A 16,034-nucleotide genomic window follows, 5' to 3' on the forward strand; every position below is an offset into this window, starting at 1 on the left:
GTTTTTAAGGACTACTCAAAGAAATACCACAACCAATAGTTCTCTTTCCGTCTGCCCCTTCGAAGAGGGCACCCTGCGAATGTTCCAGATCTCGCGTGTCTGGCTGAACCTGCTTCCAAGAAGAATCCAAGTGGGGCCTGTGGGGTATTCTCCTCGTCTCCTACACAGCCTTCAAAATGTCTTCAACAGAAAAAATAATGTTTTCCTTTAAAATAAAATATCCATTTAAATAGTTTTCTGGGAAGACAGGTGATTGTTATTTAAGCATCCATTCATTTCTTAGCTTCAAGATGCAAAAGAGAGCTGATGAATAATTAGCCTGCTCCACCAGGAACGCCAGAGACGGCCGTCAGGGGCTCTGAGTGTTGATGCTCCTGACAGTGGCCTGGGTAACTCGGTTCTTCCTCTGAGTCCTGCTTCCTCCTCTGTAAAAGAAAGGGTTGAAACATCAGATGGGATGATTTCTGCAGTACATTAGAGGTATAAGGCTCCGTGGCTCTTAGTCATGCTTTTCACCAAAATCTATTTTAGAATGAGATTCTGCCAAAACCCCACGGCTGTATTTAGGGCTCAGAAAGCCTCTGGGGTGAAGGCAACTCAAGGGAGCACCTCAAGAGGTAGCAAATGAGCTGCCAGCTTCCGGAACCGTATTAAAGGAATGAACATGAAATAATGAATCCATGCATTTATCTGGGGGCTGTTCTCCTGCTCCCTAACTTCCTCAGTTCCTGCAAAAACTCTTCAGCATCTCAGATAGTTTGTTCTGTCTCCCTCTATGTTCCTATGCGCTGAGGGAAGGGTGGGAAGGAGAGAGTTGGTGTGAGCTGCTCCCGTTTTCCTGGGAGCTCTTGACTGTGCGTCAGGCACACTCCCTTAGCCCAAGGATTCTGGTTTCATTGGTCAGGAATATGGCCTGGGCATTATGGTTTTTTGGTTCTAAATTTTGATTCTGGTGAAATACACACAACATAAAATATAGCGTCTTAGTCACTTTCCGAGGTTCCATTTGGTGGCGTTAAGAACATCCGAGAGGTCGTCCAGCCATCACTACCAGGTGCCCCGTCTGTGAGACAGAGCAAGCCGGTGCCTGTTGCTAAGGAGTCCTGCAGGTGCACGATTGAGGCGTGAGCCGGGGGTGGCCCGGGCTGCGGGGCCTCTGCCCGTTTCCTCTCGTCCTGCAGCACCTGCTGTGTTCTCCCTCCAGCTGCAGAGCAGAGGGAATGGTCTGCAAAACACTTCCTGGCCCGACAGTTCGGAAGGTCCTCGTGGCTTCCTAATCCCAAGTGGAAGAAAGGCTCAGGGGCTGCCGTCCTCGGGCACCCACAGTCGTCAGGGAGGAGAGAGGAGCCTCTGCCTCCATCTCACGAAGGGACACAGAGTGGGGAGGTCTGGCTTGCAGGGAAAGTTCCTTCCCCAGCCTTCATTCTCCCGGTTCCTGCTGCACCGAGACCCCTCTCCCGCCCGCCCCTCCCCGAGCCGCGTGGCTTGCAGTGCGGGAAACGCCCGGGCTCTGCGTGATCCGCTAGGCGGCGAAGCTGAGGGTTTAATTTTTCTGCTCTGAACAGCCAAGTCCTGTTTTAGTGAACGGCGGCCCCCACAATATAACAGGCTTCGGAAGATTTAAATTACGTTTCCTCGCAGTAGAATGGGCACCTCTTGTCCATGTCACGCTCTGAGAGCGGGTCACGGTGTGACGCCACTGCGGGCACCGGACGCACCTTTGGGAAGGCCCCGGTGCTCGAGCTCTCACCCGTGGGCCGCCGTTGAGGATCGCTGTCCTCGTGCTCTTGCTAACGCACAGCATCTAAAAGTCACATGAAGTAGAGTTCCCTTTCTTTCCCAAGGCTGGAGTGGTCCGTCTCCTCTCGGATGCATTTGCAGCGGTGCTGAATTGCCTTAAGGCTTGAGGAGATGAGCCTATATGTAATTGTTGCTATAAAAAGAAAAAAAAAACATGACCCAGAAATGACACACTTCGTGTGAAAATCAGAAGGGTAATAAAAGGCATTTTCCGATGGCCACGGCAGTAACAGCCACATCTGTCTCTTTGGTGACGGCGTTTTCTGGAATGCTGAGCAAGGCGGAGGGTGTGATGACGTCTCTCTCCTCGAGAGTGCCCAGCTGTTCACAGACGGTCTTTGCAGCCCTCTCGGTTCCATTGGTTAGGGCCATGTCCCTGACAGGCACCCTTCTTGGATAGCGTCTGGCAAAGTGTCCGGGCTCCTTTCTGCATGGTTCAGGGCCTCACTTATGGGAGGATCAACGCGGTGATCTATTAGAAACTGTTTGTTTGTTTTTTTACTTCAGCATATTATGGGGGTGCAAATGTTTGCGTTACATATATTGCCTTTGCCCCACCTGAGTCAGAGCTTCAAGCGTGTCCATCCCCCAGACGGTGCGCACCGCACTCTTTAGGTGTGAATATACCCATCCCTTCCTCCCTCCTCCCACCTGCCCATACCCAGTGGCTGCCCATGAGGCTGCAAACTAGTGCAATCCCTGTGGAAAGTAACATGGAGATACCTCAAAGAGCAAAACGCAGAGCTACTGTTAGATGGAAGCTATTTTGGAATGGAGATGAATGATTGAATTGATGCATGAGCTCCCTGCCTGCCCAGTGGGATTCTGCCCTGAGGCTCTGTTGGGATTTTGCTCCCTAAAGCCTTCCAGTTTGATGGCTTTTCAGGCATTTCGGGGATGATCTGAACTCCTGCTCCTGCCTCCTGGCTTGTCCTGCCCATCCATCCCACAGATACCAGTTACAGGGATGTTAGCAGCTCAGGGCACAGAGCCAGAGGCTGAGAGATTTCAATGTGAATAAACCCAAAGCCTTCCATGCCCACCTTCCCTGGCTGGGGGCTTCTCCCAGCCTCCCAGCCTTGTGTGCTTCTGGGCTGTAGGTGAATATTTCTCAAACTAAACCTGGCGTGGAACAGTAAATGAACTAAGGTTTGTGCCTCAAAGTGAGAGACAGGAACAGAAGTTGAGGGAAAGGATGAGAACCAAAGCCACATGTCTTTTGAGGAGGAACGCAGGTGCAGACCTTCCAAGTGGGAGACATGGTGCAGTCTCCTTTGGAATAAATAACTGGGAAATTCTGTTCTAGGAAAACCAAGTTATTTGCATTTACCCAAACAAACCACCTACTTTGAAACCAACAGGGTTTTGCTATGGTGAGTTTTTGATCCAGGACACACATACTCATTTTGGGGAAAAATAAATAAATAACTTCTGTGGATCTTTCAAGGGCCAACCCAAATTTCGGTTTCTGATCATAACTTTTTCTTACCTTTATACCAAATGCAAAATCAGTTGTTTTCATTTTAATACCGTGTTTCCCCAAAAATAAGACAGGGTCTTATGTTTATTTTTCCTCAAGAAGAAACTCTAGGGCTTATTTTCAGGGGATGTGTTATTTTTTTTTAAGTACAGTACAGCAATCTACATTTACTCAAATATAGTTAAGTCATTTTCTTCTGGAACATCATCATCACTCTCCAAACTCTGAATTCCATCCTGAATTTCTTGCAACTCTATATTTCCTTTAGAACCATTGGCCCCAATCTCTCATGTAGAGCCATAGAGCTCTCATGGGACAGATGAGAAAGGTTGCTCATATTCTTTACCGCTCCACAAGGAAATGCATGGATTGTGCAGATATGTTGCATAGCTACGCCCATCTCTAGGTCTTATTTTTGGGGTGGGGCTTCTATTGCACAAATGCTTAGAAATCCTGCTAGGGATTATTTTATGGGTAGGTCTTCATTTTGGGGAAACATGGTATTCCCATAGAAGTTTATATTTATTTAACACATTGCCCAAGAGCTGTCTGATGCAGTACCCCTCACCTCTGCTAGCTCATTAATAGGAGAGCAACAGGAGTTGGGTTTGGTCGCTACCACTATTCCTCATTCCTGCTTTACCTACAGATTGACGGATATAAAACCACAGGAAAAGGACTTTCCTTAATTAGTTTGCTCAACTTGCATTTACTGAGTGTTTAAGGCATGGGGGATATTTTGTTCATAGGGTTGGGACTTGAATATAAACGTTCTAAAGATGTCAAAGAACATCAGAGATGCTCCTGGCAGGTTTTCTTTTCTCTGTCTCAGATCAAACGTCATGTCTCTTATTCTAAAGTTGGAAAAAAAATACCTTCAGCCTTGTTCTATTAATAATAGAGTTGTCAGTTTTAGCACCTTCCTACAGGAACTACCTATATAACTAATTCTATGTATGGGGGAAAACAATTTTTAATGAGGAAAAAAAAAAGTAAGAAAGAGAGAGAGAAAAACAGAAGACGAAGAGAGGAAGAGAGGGAGACAGAGGCGGGTGGCAGAGCTGGAAGGGAGACCTGTGCCAGATGAGAATAGCAATGTTATTTGCAAAGTAAACTAAAATGTGTTTATGACATTGAATCACAGGTCCGTAGATAAATGTGAATTTATCTGAACTGTGATTGGCACCTACCATGTTTCCCCAAAAATAAGACTTACCCGAAAAATAAGCCCTAGAAGGATTTATAAGTATTTGTGCAATAGAAGCCCTACCCCAAAAATAAGCCCTGGTGATGGAGTTGGCTACGCAGCGCATCTGCACAACCCATGCATTTCGTTGCAGGGCGGTAAAGAAGATGACCAGCCCTTCTCATCCGCCCCATGAGAGTTCTCTTGGTCCACATGAGAGCTTGGGGCCAATGGTTCTAAAGGAAATCGAGTCACAAGAAATTCAGGATGGAATTCGGGATTTGGAGAGTTATGATGATGTTCCAGAAGAAGAATTAACTGTATTTAAATAAATGTAGATAGTTGTCCTGTACTTAAAACACACACACACACACACACACACACACACACACACACCCCCTGAAAATCAGCCCTAGGGTGTTTTCTTGAGGAAAAATAAATATATGACCCTGTCTTATTTTCAGGGAAACACAGTAATTTCTTTTGCCAGATCCCCATATTGTCTATGTCAGAAAATTTTATTTATTCACCCTTGGAAGAGCTACAATCAGGGATTTCTGAGTCAGTCACAGTTGAAGGCAGTGGCTGGCCTCCCTTCTCCATGTCCCGGACGCGGAAGGCCAGGACTGGGGAGAGGGTACACTGGCCTCGTGCAGGACAGAGTCTGTCTCCCCCCTCCCCCCACCCGTATCCCTCTGCTGTCCACGGAAACCTCCCCATGCATCTGCCCGGGGCACGCCCTCCTCCTGGTTGAGCAAGAGCCCTGTGGCCGTGGCCTTCACTCAGCAGACAGCACCGTGTTTAGGGAGGTAGCCCCCCCCCCAGTGTGGGCTCAGGGCTGGGCCTTCCCAGTCAGGGCTTCCCGGCCTCCTCCCTGCTCGGCGGGGTCCACGCTGCGAGGCGCTGCCCTGAGGCCAGAGCTGGGAAATAGCAACAGGCCCTGCATCCCCTGGTCACCCACACCCAGCTCAGAGGAGTCCCCCGTCCTCTGTCCTCTCACCCCAGCGTGGTTCTTGGTTCCTCGTGTGGTGGGAAGACCAGGTGTTGGCTTTGCACGGGCTCCCGCTGCCTTGCTTCCAATCCTGCTCGCAAGCCTGTCCTTCTCTGGGCTCCACTCAGAGTCCCGTGTGCCGTGTTTTGTTTCCATTCCTTACAGTGGGGGACGAGGAGTGGGGGCGAATGCACCATCACATCTCCTTCAGAGCTGTCTCGTAACCTGCTCACGGACCGCCCCAGTAAACTTGGAAGCCTGTGATGTTAACACGTACTATGCCAGGACCGAGGCAGTCAGTGTAAATAAAATACAAGGAAAAGAAAAAGAGGGGTGTGTATAATGGCACGTGCATGCACGCGTGCACACATGTGTTGCATGTGCACACACACATGGGCACACATGTGCACACATGCATACGGGCACACATTCTTCGACACTTCGCACGTCATCCTGCAGCGTCCCTTGCTCAGTTAGGTGAAGTTTCTAAATCGCTGATAAAGCGTGCTAGCGGATGCCACTTCCCCATGCCGCCTGTCTGCCCTGGGCAAGGACAAATACGGTAAATCCTGTCTTGAACTCTGTGCTAAAGGAAAGTTTTCCTCAAGTTTTTTAGTTTTTTCTGTTGCTTGAGGCTGAAAAAAATATAATCTACTGTATTTCAAGATGCAAAAGGTTAAGTGCCTGCCTTTGGTGCCTAAAAATAAGATCTATTCCTTTTGTGTCTGTGACTATTCCAGCGTGGTGTTGAACTGGATCTGTCAATGCAAGGGCAAGATCTGTGTTTCCGTGTCTGTCAGTCTGTCTGCCGGCTGCTTCAGTAGGCTCAGTGGATGCTGAGCAGTGTGAGTTCAGAAAGAGGGGTCGGATCCCTCCATCTGGGCGGCCGGGGAGATTAATGTCATCTCTGGTAGAGCTGCTGGACATCACAGCTAAACCAACCCTCATCCTGTCCTGGACTCTTAATCTTTGAGTCACTTCAGATTGTTTTTTTCCCCAAAGATAGTGATAGTACCAATGTTGAATAAATCCACAAATACCCACTCTCTAGGTCAAGTGTATTCATAAATAGTCTGTTCACAGCTAGACTGTTCATATTGTTAGCAGGTAAAGCAAATTAGGTGGTGATGAATGAAATGTCCTTAGAAATCAAGAGTCAAGTCATCAGCTTTTCAGAAGTGCTAAGCAGTGAAGAAGTGAAAATGTATTTCTTCTATTGTATTCTATTTAAAAGAAGAAAACTTGCTTTAGCTGTTTAAATTGGATTTTTGTCATTTGGGTATTTATTTTCAATGTGTGATATATCTTGATCTTATACAGAATCAGTTCTCTGCTGTTTCCTACAGTTGCAAACTACTAGCAGTTGTCTCAATTGTACAACATAATTAATCTAAGGTGTTCCAAATTTACCTGCCAATGGACAAGCACTAAGAGCTTTTTTTCCCCTGGAATTTTCTTCTGACTGCTTTTCAGAGAACCAAATTAGATGATCTAATGTTATATCTAATATATCTTACGTCTGACACAGTGATCATAAATCAGTGAAAACGTAGTTTATTGTATATTTGAAGTTGAAAGCATACAAGACTTCTAAACAGAACCGATCCATGTGCTAGATAGAGCCAAAGCAAAAGGCTGAATTAATAGATTGGAATCTGGGTCGTATTTAGCTTCAGCCTCATCTTGATTCATTGCAGTGCAGAGACTACTCAGCTCTGCTGCTGGGAGCGAGTTTTCCCTCCTTGGCTCTGCCCGTAGCCTGCAATCACACAGAGAGGATGCTCTTGTTAATAATTTTAAAGCCTTGAAAGTAGTGAAGCCCCAATATTTTATCGATGGCTATTTCCGATCATTTGCGAGAGGGTTTTATGACAGTAATTAAGGAATGAGTTCTATATTGTCCTCTAAATGTACTGAAGGTGAATGCCCCAAGCAGAGACTTCTGGACTAGATTGTGATACCAGATGATGATCGTAAAGCGTTAGGTCGGGTCCTCATCTCTGTGCTGGAATGGACTTTCTGAGTGTTTGATGACAGTCTGAGATGAGTGAGAACTGTGCTAGTGTCTCAGAAAGTGTGTGCAGCCGTTCTCAATGAGTGAGAATGGAGGGACAGTCTACTAGTGGCAACTGAAAAGTTGTTTTTTTTTAATTAAATTATAAAGTAATGAAACTGGAAGAAATACAATTATTCGAATGTAGAAACAAAAGTTTACTTATACCGTGTTTCCCAGAAAATAAGACCTACCCATAAAATAAGCCCTGGAAGGATTTCTAAGCATTTGCGCAATAGAAGCCCTACCCCAAAAATAAGCCCTAGTGATGGCGTGGCTACGCAGCGCATCTGCACAACCCATGCATTTCGTTGTGGAGCGGTAAAGAAGAGGAGCAGCCCTTCTCATCTGCCCCATGAGAGCTCTGTCGCTCGACATGAGAGATTGGGGCCAGTGGTTCTAAAGGAAATAGAGTCGCAAGAAATTCAGGATGGAATTCAGGGTTTAGAGAGTTAGGATGATGTTCCAGAAGAAGACAACTTAACTATATTTGAATTAATGTAGATTGTTGTACTGTACTTAAAAAAAATAACACATCCCTTGAAAATCAGCCCTAGGGTGTCTTCCTGAGGAAAAATAAATATAAGACCCTGTCTTATTTTCGGGGAAACACAGTAGTGATATTACCACTCAAAAATAGTTTTGTGCCTATTTTTCCTGATCTATAGATGTACATGTAGATATGGATACCAGTGTCATCTGGGGAACATACAATTTCATATCATCTCTTTTTTCTGTATTGCTACATATTTTTATGTCCACCTTTTATGTAGCACTATTGAATTCTTTCAAACATACCTGAAATAAGTTAGTCAAACATGGTCCTTGTATTAGACACTTTCTTGTTTTCCCAAGAACATTGCTGGCCATATTTTTCCATATTTTGGATGATAAACATACATTATATTGCCAAAAATTAGATCTGTTAGTCCTAGAGCAATGCTGTTAAGTTTCTTTTATTTTAAATTGACAAAAATTGTATATATTTATGGTATCCATGATGTTTTGAACTATGGATTGTGCAAGGGCTAAAACAAGCTAATTAAGATATTCATTACCCTACAGACTTAAGATTTGTGTGTGTGGTGACGACATTTAACATCTCTCTAAGTGATTTTGTGTTATTAACCATAGTCACCATAGATCTCCTGAACTTATTCCTTTTAACTGAAGTTCATGTCCTTTGGCCAACATCTTCTCCACGCCCCTCCTCCCTCCATCCCCTGGTAATCACCCTTCTATACTCTGCTCCTACAGGTCATATGTCATATGTTTTTAGATTCCATCTATAATTAAGATCATGCAGTATTTGTCTTTCTGTGATTGGCTTAATTTACTTTGCATAATGTCCTCCAGATTCGACCAGTTGTTGCATTTTCTTCGTTTCCTTCATTTTTAAGGCTGGATAGTATCCCATCGTGAGTGTCTGCCACATTTTCTTCATTCATTTTCTTTATCCACATAGTGGACACGTGGGTTGATTCCATATCCTGGCTGTTGTGAGTAATGCTGCAGTGACCATGGGATGCAGACATCTCTTTGACAGGCTAATTTCATTTCCTTCAGATACATACTCAGAAGAGAAATTGCTGAGTTATATAGTAGTTCTCTTTTTAATTTTTTGAGGAGCCCCTGTACGTTTTTCATAAAAGCTTTACTAATTTTCATTTCCACCAACAGTGTCCTGTTTCTCCACATCTTCACCAACACTTGCTAGCTTTTGTCTTGTTGATGACAGCTATCTTACCATGTGCGAGGTGACATTTTTCATCCTGGCTTTAATTTGCATTTCCCTGATGACTCATGATGCTGAGCACCTGCTCATATACCATTAGCCATTTTTTGTCCTCTTTTGAGAGATGTCTATCAGGTCCTTTGCCCAGTTTTTATCTGGGCTATTTGGGTTTTTTTTGCTTTTAGTTGTTTGAGTTCTTTAAGTATTTAGATAGTAACGTCTTATCAGATGCATAGTTGACAAATATTTTTTCCCATTCTGTAGGTTATCTCTTCTTTCTGTTAGGTTTCCTTTATGGTGTATGAGATTTTTAGTTTGATGCCAGCTCATTTATCTTTCTTTTCTTTTTTTTAATTTATTTTTTTGCTTTTGTTGACTGAACTTTGGTGGTTTATGTTTATTGATTGGGTTTTTTCCCTCAAAACAGAATATACTTCACTAATAATACCTAAAGGAATATTGTTTGGATGCATGGGGAAAATGTATGTAAGAAGCAGAAGTTGTGCCGAAGCAGACTGCACCCCATAACTGATGAGTTGCATGTGGCTGCAGTGAAATATGTGATTGCCAAGTGGAAGCAATAATCCCACTTCCCTTTCTCTTTGTTTGACAACTTCTGGAATGCTATTCTAGATATTAACACTTCAGTTAAGAGGATCATAAGAATGGTGACATTCTCTCAAATTCCAACTCTCCCTACCTCATCAGCAATCATATCATTTTGTTTATTTCCTTCATAGCACTTATGATATCCTCTCATTTTTGTTATATTTGATTTGATTGTTGGGTTTGTTGTTGTAGTTAACTATAATGTTATCTCCCTGAGACCAGGGCTTTGTCTGTATAATCTGCTTTGGCCTCTTTGGTACTTAGAATAGAGTAGGAGCCACAGTATCTTCTCAATTACAAATATCAAAAAGAATTATGAAGATCATGGATAATTGAAATATACATACATAGAAAGAACTGCAGTTTGGTGCCTGCAATAGAGAACACAAGGATACAATTATGGTTTTCACAACAAAATTCTTGCATTTATCTCATTTATTTCATGTGGCTCTGAGGTTTAAACAAAGATCAGTGAGCAGAAATTAAGGAGGGATATCTTTATAAATTATAGCTGCCTTAACTTATGACAGAGAATAACAGTGGGAATTATGTCTGAGTGTTGGTTTTTATACCCTTCACATTCAAGAATATACATATTATTTTACTTTTGATGCAGTGTTTCTCAAAATTGGGTCCACAGAACTCCAGTTGTCCAGGATTCTAGGTGCAAAAAGTGCTTCCTAGATGGGCAAATCTGGAACAATGCACATATTTTACATTCCTTTAAATAGGTAAAATAAGTTTTGCCCATTAAATTACATTAAGCTGAAAAGTCCCTTTGGAAAGGAAAGATGTTTAATTTTGTTTAACCTAGAACTTCCCAAATTTGTTTGACTCTGATAATATTCGTGGACATGGGTGACACTCCCCAGGGAGAAAGTGTTATATAGATATTCTGGGAGAAGCTGGTATGATATGACTTGAATAGTGTTCAGTCCAATATTGTAGATGTGGATGTTTTTCAATAAGCAAGAAAGGAAAGCATCTGTTTATTTCCCCTCTTTTCTCCACTATTTACTTCATCCATCCATGTTGATGACTGTGCATCTTTTTCCTTCAAAGCCTCCCTCTTTCACTTCCTGTTTCGTCAACATTGGCCTCTTGGTTATTTGAAATAAGAAATTCATGGGTAGTTTCCTCTCGTCAGATAGTAAAATAACACAATCCTCAACTTAATGTCAGCTGCCAGGCTTAGAAGAAGTAATTGGGTGTGTTCAAACTTGATGTATGCCCCAATACTTCTTTATGCACCTGTCCAAATGTCATCCTATGACGGCGTTCTGTTAATGTTTACAACCCTAAGGCTTCGTGTTTGCAGATGCAACTCTGGAGCCAAAGCAATTTTTCAACTAACTCTAGGCTGGATGGATTGCTTTTTTTCTAAAACAAATGATTCTTTTCCTGTAAGAAGTATTTCTAAAATATAATGCCACTGGCCTTCTTTTAAGTATAATTAATGTCCGTGATAGTAACATAGATTCTTTACGGAGACATTTTCTTAACCTGGACTTTCTCAGTTCTTGTGCTTTTAAGATATTTATTCACGAAGAATGACATCCACCTTTGTTTTCTTTTCAGGGCACAAAACTCTTTCCCATAAATCTTCTTATGGAAACCACAACACTCAGTGAGGTCACCTTTGCCATTTTCCCTATTTTAAAGGTGACAAGTTAAGGTTCATATGTCTGTTTAGCTGTGAAATGGGAAGAACAGATACCTCAAGCCAGGTTTTTTAAAATTTTGTAACCTTTGCTAAATCACAGGGTTACCTATGTCAATAATATTGAATGAATTGCTTAATGTTTTATATTGTTTTGACTGCAGAACATTGTAGCAGCCACTTTTTTATAGAATATCTTCTGTGAGTAATTTGGATTTTGTTTTGTTTTGTCACTGCTTAGGGTTGGTGCAAATGTTCAGTTCTCCTGTGAGGACAACTATGTGCTCCAAGGGTCTAAGAGCATCACCTGTCAGAGAGTCACGGAGACACTTGCTGCTTGGAGTGACCACCGGCCAATCTGCAGAGGTGAGGCACCTGCGGGCTACAGCCCAGAAACTCTCTCTCTCCACAATGGAACTCCCTTCTGAACATGCAATTTAGGTGTAAAGCATTGTCCATACACAGTGCAGAACTTGGTAATGATGCATGTTTTCCTTGAGATGTGAGTAATGAAAGAAGTATTCTTTAGATTTGCTAGGAGACAAATATTTCAAAAGGTATTTGCATATTTTATATTGCAGGACAGCTATGGGCAAATCTAATTATTCAAACTCATACACACACTTACTCAATATAAGGTAGATCTATCTATATATCTGTCTATACAGTATGTATATATATGACTATATGTTACATAACCAGATCCTTTGGAATATTTTAGGTACACCCCAGAAAATCTAAAAATCTAAAATTGAAAATCACCTTTCAATTTCAGTGAGGTTGAATTTTTAGGTTTTGAATATATGAGTGTTAAAGAGAGTTGTTCAAAGTCACCATTTTATCAGTAAATTATCTTAAACTAATTTTTGACATACCTAGCAAAGAAAATATTCATCATCATTATCACTATCACATTTAAAAAAAAATATATATATGCAGTTATCAGAGGTCCAAGTACTTATGTAACACTTCTATGAAGTATATGCATTATCCTACCAGGATTATAGAGATTATACTGAAACCAGCAGAAAACTAGTATACTTGTGTTAAAATGGAATGATTAAAAGAAAAACTAGGGTTTTTTGGGGGGGTTTCATTTTTGAATTCTGGCCATAAAATAATCTCTGAAAATTAGTAATTTTAAAGAAAATAAATGCACTCGTTTGACCAAGGAATAAAAAGGAAAGTTTGATATATGAGAATATTATATCCCTTGTCTTTATAATTTTAAACATTTTGGTTATAAAAAGTATTTTTTTTTATTTTAAACATTTTGGCTATGAAAACTGTTTGGCTCAACACTTTCTCAGTATCCCGTGACCTCCACCTCATCACCTGACTGGTATCAGAACCCTGAGGTCCTTATCTCTTAGAAAACATCTGGGCTGATGTTTGTGCATCCTCCACAACCCACCACCCACTTACTCCAGAGATAATTATGGAGCAGTCTTCTTGACTTCCTGTTCTTATAGATTCTCATGTCCCGCCTGACCACATTTCGGAAGAGCGCACCTCTTCCGCAGTGTCCTGTTTAGGACAGGTGTATGACTTCTCATGACAGCTGCCCCAATCGCCAGCACCCACCTCTTTCTTCCTGCTCCAAAGGCAGAGAGTGTCCAACTCCACCCGTCCCCTCCTCTCTCCTCCCGCCTGGTGATTCACTTGTTTTGCTTAAATTAGATATACCTTGATTATCACCGAGTACTTATTTAGTCCTTATTTAAATGTATGACTTTTAACTTTCTTTAATAATGACTAAGAGTAGCTGGAAACAACTCTTAAGAAAGTGTTTTCACAGAGGGATGTGTTTTACTAGAGTTCATTCAGTTACGAAAGCCACGGGCCACAGATATTTTTGAGGTACTCTTTTCCTGCTGTGGTGCCAGGGGGCCGGTGCTCTTCCTCCTTCTAGGGACCTCTGGGCTGGTGGAGAAGGTCTGTGTGGGAAACCCTCAGTTCTTAGAGGTGTACCCCATTTGTGGCTGCACACTCATGCTCTGACCTGGAGTGTTCTGAGGTTCCAGCAAAAGGTCATGTAGTCACACACCCAGCTTTTTCTCTGTGCTGGAACTTTTAGGAGCCATTTCCAAATTGGAGCATCCTTTGCCATCTGGAGAGGCTGAGAAGTTTCAAAATCATCCAGTCCAGCTGCTTTTTGTTTAATAATTCTCCTCTCTCACATTTTAATATAAGCATCAAGAAGAAACCAAAGGGACCTTCAACACACGGCCCGGGCATCTCCTTCACTGTAGATCTACATTGTCACTTGGAAGTCCTGCACCCTGCCTAATCACAGAGCCCCTGCTGCTAAGCTTTTGCCATGCCTTTAAGTTTCCGGCAACATCTCCCTCACTCCTTTGGAGCCCTACCTACAGTGTCTTTAAAACACAGATTTTTTTGCTCATAGTATGTTGGATGCATTTGAGACTTTCTCTGTGGTGCTCCTCAAATTTTCTTCAGCCCTGACCCACCACCCAGTTCCAAAGCTGCCCCCATGTTTGTTACAGCAGCACCCTATGTCCAAGTACCAGACTATGCATGTGCCAGTGTTCAAGCAAAGAAGCAGAACTAGTAGGATGGAAATGTGTGTGTGTCTGTGTGTGTGCGCGCGAACGTGTGTGTGTGTGTGTGTGTTTAGGTCAAGGAATTGGCTTGCAGGGCTGGTGGGGTCGGCTACGTCAGCCTGAATCCTGAGGATGGGCTGTCAGGAAGGGGAGGGAGTGAGCAGACAGGACCCCCAGGGACAGGCCAGAGCTGCTGTCTGCAGACAGGAGCCTTTCTCTCTCTAAGGAAAGTTCTCAGCCCTCTGGAGAGGCTTGCCAACCGGTTTAGTAAAGGCCGGGCAGAATAATCTCCTTAACTGAAAGTCAATTGATAAGGGACTGCAGGTGCACCTGCAAGGTCCCTTCACAGGAGCACCTACGTTAGCGTGTGATTGAATAACTAGGAGATGGTGCGAGTTTGGTCCCCCAAATTCCATATGTAATTTTGAAATATTTAGTACCCAGATTAAAAGGATAAAAAGAAAACAGGTGAATTTAGCTTTAGTAACATTTTCGTTTAACCCCAATACAGAACATAGTATCATTTTAACCCACAGTCAATGTAAAGATTACGAAGAGATGTTTTACATACTTTCGTATTTTAAATATATACCATGTTGCGAGCTTATACCTAGAGTGCAGCCCATTTCAGGCCAGCGGCATTGCTGGTGACCGATGGTCACATGTGGCTGGTAGCTACCACACTGGGCAGCACGCTGGCTCTACGCATTGAGCTCAGCCTTCAGGCCTGTTTTCGCCCTTTCTATGGTGAGCCATCAACACCCTCACGCAGGTGTGAAGAGGAAACATGAGCTCCGTGAGTCGTGACCTGCTTCCTGGCTGGCATCCCTCGCAATAGCACACACTTTCTCCAATTAAAAACCATAAGTTTCTCACCGTGGCAGCTCTTAGGAGCCCTGAGCATGTCATCCTTCTCTCCTTTAAATAGGTCTCTACTTGCTTCTGATGACTGAGCTCATCCGTTACAGAATGACCTGAAACACGTTTTTTTAAAAAGTGGTGGTTCTGTAATTATTTCTATAAAAAGAAGTAACTTTAGATACATAAAATGTACAGGGAAATGATGCCATGGAACTTGACAACAGCGTTTCAAAATGCCACCCACCGGGGTACTGACTTAGCCATCAAGGTCCCTGTGGCCAGTGCAGTTTCCCGTTTCTTTTCCACTCTGTGCTATTGCCGTGTTAAATGGTTTCTGAAACACCAACATCAGAGTTGGGTTTACCTGATGTATTGCAAGCCTCTCAAGCCATACTTATATTGATCACCTTCGCCACACATTCTAATCTCAACCATCTACTGAGGCCTGTGGTCTGAGCCTCATGCAAGCTCCATGCATGAAGATATTTCAGATTGGCGAGTCCAGGAAGGACGGATTCTCAAGGTTCTCACCTTCATGAAGGGTCTCTAACTCTTGAGTAATTACCACGCCTCCCTCTTTACAGAAGGAGTATCTGATGGACGCATTTGATAAATTGCGGTGAGTCAGAAGTGACCCTCCCATCTGGAAACTGGTGTGGTTCGCCAATGCTTACATTAGCTAATTAACTTTGAGGACTGGGGGAATATTACCTTTTCTTCCTGTTACCAACCAGATGAATGGTTGTCATAGCTCAGTAATTATACAAGTGATTTTGTTTGAAATTATGCTTACTTCATTTAGGGATAGGAAAACAACCATTATGATTTTTTTTGCATGGTAAAACATTATGAGCTGTTTAAAATTGTGTATCTTTAACTGACAGTAGATTTTTTAAAAAAATAAGTAAACAAAATGAAGAGTATAGCGTTCTATTTTTTTTTAAGTAAAATGTCAGGATGGTGTTGCATTCCATCAGTCTTTAGAGGGGATTTATGTAGAGAGCTTTGTTTTTAATGCTAATGCACTTTGATCTATAGAGTTAATATTTTGAGCTGCTCTCTGAGTTAAAAAGGCCTCTAAGAAAAAAATGACAA

General features: G+C 42.7%; 1 protein-coding gene across 2 annotated transcripts in view; it reads left to right on the plus strand.

The window, feature by feature from the left end:
• Positions 1–16,034, plus strand: part of CSMD1 (CUB and Sushi multiple domains 1) — a 1,569,742-nt gene that overhangs the window by 1,136,868 nt on the left and 416,840 nt on the right. For both annotated transcript variants that reach the window (XM_020282735.2, XM_075997279.1), the window contains exon 9: positions 11,756–11,880. In XM_020282735.2, coding sequence (XP_020138324.2) covers positions 11,756–11,880 — 125 coding nt within the window. The remainder of the gene's footprint in view (positions 1–11,755; positions 11,881–16,034) is intronic.

Source organism: Microcebus murinus, chromosome 24 (assembly GCF_040939455.1).
Source record: "Microcebus murinus isolate Inina chromosome 24, M.murinus_Inina_mat1.0, whole genome shotgun sequence".
Taxonomy (NCBI): domain Eukaryota; kingdom Metazoa; phylum Chordata; class Mammalia; order Primates; family Cheirogaleidae; genus Microcebus; species Microcebus murinus.